This window comes from Ricinus communis, chromosome 6 (genome assembly GCF_019578655.1).
Source record: "Ricinus communis isolate WT05 ecotype wild-type chromosome 6, ASM1957865v1, whole genome shotgun sequence".
NCBI classification, from domain to species: domain Eukaryota; kingdom Viridiplantae; phylum Streptophyta; class Magnoliopsida; order Malpighiales; family Euphorbiaceae; genus Ricinus; species Ricinus communis.
Genome location: NC_063261.1, coordinates 25,714,228 through 25,717,313, shown reverse-complemented (window position 1 = coordinate 25,717,313; position 3,086 = coordinate 25,714,228). Strand labels below are relative to the sequence as shown.

Sequence of the window (3,086 nt, the reverse complement as noted above, 5' to 3'; positions counted from 1 at the left end):
AAATTGTTTTGTATCAGAATCATATATACACTCAACTCTTTGGTCATCTTAAGATAACAAAATGGATTCTTATTGTAAGCTAATCATTAAGTGTTTCTTCATTTCTTCTCTCTTTTTTTTTTTTTTTTTTTTTTGTTGGGTTTGCCATGATAAGCACAATTGTATACTTACAAGAGTGAAAAGAAGATATGATATAATGGTCTTATCTATCGTCATGCACTATGCACACCAGAACACAAAACAAGCTTCTCTAATCTTTTATTTTATTTATTTATTTTGGTTCATTTTAATTCCTTAATTAATATTATTTTTCAATAATATAAGGACAAAATTTCTTTTATATATTTAATATTAAATAATTAATAAATTATTATATTATTTAAAATTAATAAATATATATTAATTATTTATCAGTTTAACCTATATTAAATTTACAAGGAGACAGATTCTTTCTTGTTGCAATATTGACTTGCGAAGTTCTGCCAAATTATAGGACAATAATAACCCATCAATTTTCTAGGACATTAAAGTTTAATTAAAAGAACAGGTTGATTAAGCAATCGGATTATCTTATGCATACTGCTGTTTTTATATGATTAACATTAATTTTCACCTTATAGATAGATATATTTTCTTTCTTTGCTTACATAATTGTTTTGAGTTTCTCCTGATTAACAGTAATGGCGTCAACAGCAAGAACCCTTTTACTTCTCTTCACTTCAATCCTTCTTCTATTGACCATCTTCTGTTTTCTGACTCCCTCCCACTCTTCATCTCTGATTCATTTTCATGGCCTTGAAAGGGTACTTGCATGGCTACAGTATGAAAGAAACAGCAGTACTGGTGTTGAATCTTTCACCACTGAGCCCCACAGCTCTTACCAGGATTTGGAACCTCACTATGCTGCAAAAGATCACCACAGTTTGGGAGATTTTCCACAACCTGCAGCCTACAATATTGTTTCTCAAACTCTTAGAAACTCTCACTACTCCAGTGAAACTCATTCTTCTAATGATGAAAAGTATTCTAGTCAAGAAAATTTGGAAGCACCACTAATACTTAATATCTTAGAGTCCAATAAAGAAGTTCAGAGTTTTAAGGTGATTTCAAGTAGTAAAGAATTACATTCAAACTATAATGGAACATCTGTCTACTTCAATGAAAGTGAGGCAGGCACACCAGAAACAATCCAAGAAACACAAGGAGTGCTTGAAGTCAATCGAGATTTTGGAAGTTCCAAGATCATGGCAGATTCTGTGATTGTAGTAAACGATAATGGTGTATCTCTCTCTCCCAGTTATGCCCAGAGTGATGAGATTAGTGACACTCCCAATGAAAAATCGGATCAATCTCCCGTTATACCTTTCAAAGAAACGGAACTCATAGCATTGAGCAAGAAGAATTTCAGCAACTTTGTGACAGAGAGAAAATATGTTGCAGTGCATTTCTATTTGTCATGGTCTAATTGGAGCTATGTTCAAGCTTTAGAATATGCAGCAGCTGCAACTATGTTGGAGAGCAAGGTGGTGTTTGCCAAAGTTGATGCTTCTGTGGAAAAGGAGTTGGCAAGGGCACATAAATTTGTGGGCTGCTCAACTATGTATTTCTTCATTGACGGAGTTCCCTCACATACTTATCGTCATTGTTGTAAAAGGTGTGTGTTTGTATTAGTTTCTTGATTTTGTACCATGCAAATTCTTGTTATGCTTTGTGTATTTGGTTGACAGCATTTGACTTGGGGGATACTTAGAATTGTTATAACAGGTATACACGCAATGCTGTTTTATATTTTAGCATATTGACATATCCTCAATTATCTAAAATTAATGAAAATGCATCAATCAATTATCTGTTTATGCGTAAATTTTCCAATTGACATGCCTAAGGCTTTAAGGCCATCAATAACATAATATAATGCGTTTATTCACATTGCAGGGATGCTGTTGTGTCTTTCTTGAACGAGAAGATGAAAGGCGGTGTTCATAATATTACAAAACCATCACAGGCACGAGACATACTGAAGACTGACTCTATGATAATTCTGGCTTTGATTGACAATCTAGAGGTACTTAATGTGTTTCTGATTATTAAATGAATGACAACGGGAATTATTGCTTTTTCTCCATCGTTTTTGTTCTGCCTTTACTGATAACTGAATTTGGATGAACAGTTTATTTACCAATAATGGCATTATGGTTTCATTTGATGGGAAATTTCAGTATGGAATATGGATCACCTCTGTGATACCATACTCAGAGTTTTAACTGAATAATTGGAAAGCAAGTTTAAGGCATTGATTAGACATTTCAACTGTTAATTTTCTCTGGTGGTGGAATCATTAACAGGGTCCTGACAGTGAGGAGTTTTCTGCTGCTCCTTCAAAGTTGGGAGACACTGTAATCTTCTATCGAACAGCTAGTAAATATATTCCAACAATATTTCACATCGACCCAGAAGTCAAACGACCTGCATTGTTCATGCTGCGAAAGGATGCTGAAACATCCATCCAATTTGGTTAGTCCCAAATTATAATGGGCTCCTTTATTTTTAAAAAAATTATTAAATTGTTTGTATTTGAATTATTCACCAGAGTTCTTGCTGCACCACTTCTATTGGGCCCTAGACACAGACTAATGGTGGCACTAGGCATATGCCTCCTCAGTGTTCATACCATTCTCTAATCATCTAAAGCTTGATACTGTACTGTAACTTGATCTTGTTCCTTTCTTCAGATGGTCCTTTCACTAGATCGGCAATGGCAGACTTTGTATCCGAGAACAAATTTCCTTTAGTAACCACTTTCAATGGACACAATGCTCTATCCATTCTTAAGAATAAAATGCAACAGGCAAGATGATTCACATTTGACATTTGCATAACATATTAGTAATAACTTTATGGGTATGATGCTTATACATTAATTCCTTTTCAGTTATGGCTTTTTGCCAACAAAAATGAAACAGAGAAGGTTATGCCCACATTCAAAGAGGCTGCAGATGTTTTTAATGGGAAGGTAATACTTACAAAATTTCCTTTTTCCTCTTTTTCTTGTATAATATTATTTATTCTAGATGTGTACACTGTAA

At 33.8% G+C, this 3,086-nt stretch overlaps 1 protein-coding gene across 1 annotated transcript; it reads left to right on the top strand.

Moving 5' to 3' along the window:
* Nucleotides 1–680: 680 nt before the first annotated feature.
* On the top strand, nucleotides 681–3,086 carry LOC125370326 (protein disulfide isomerase-like 1-4). The gene is made up of 6 exons (XM_048375361.1): nucleotides 681–1,654; nucleotides 1,936–2,065; nucleotides 2,346–2,514; nucleotides 2,733–2,848; nucleotides 2,933–3,013; nucleotides 3,072–3,086. Exons 1-6 carry the CDS (start codon nucleotides 681–683, stop codon nucleotides 3,084–3,086), a joined length of 1,485 nt encoding a protein of 494 aa, XP_048231318.1.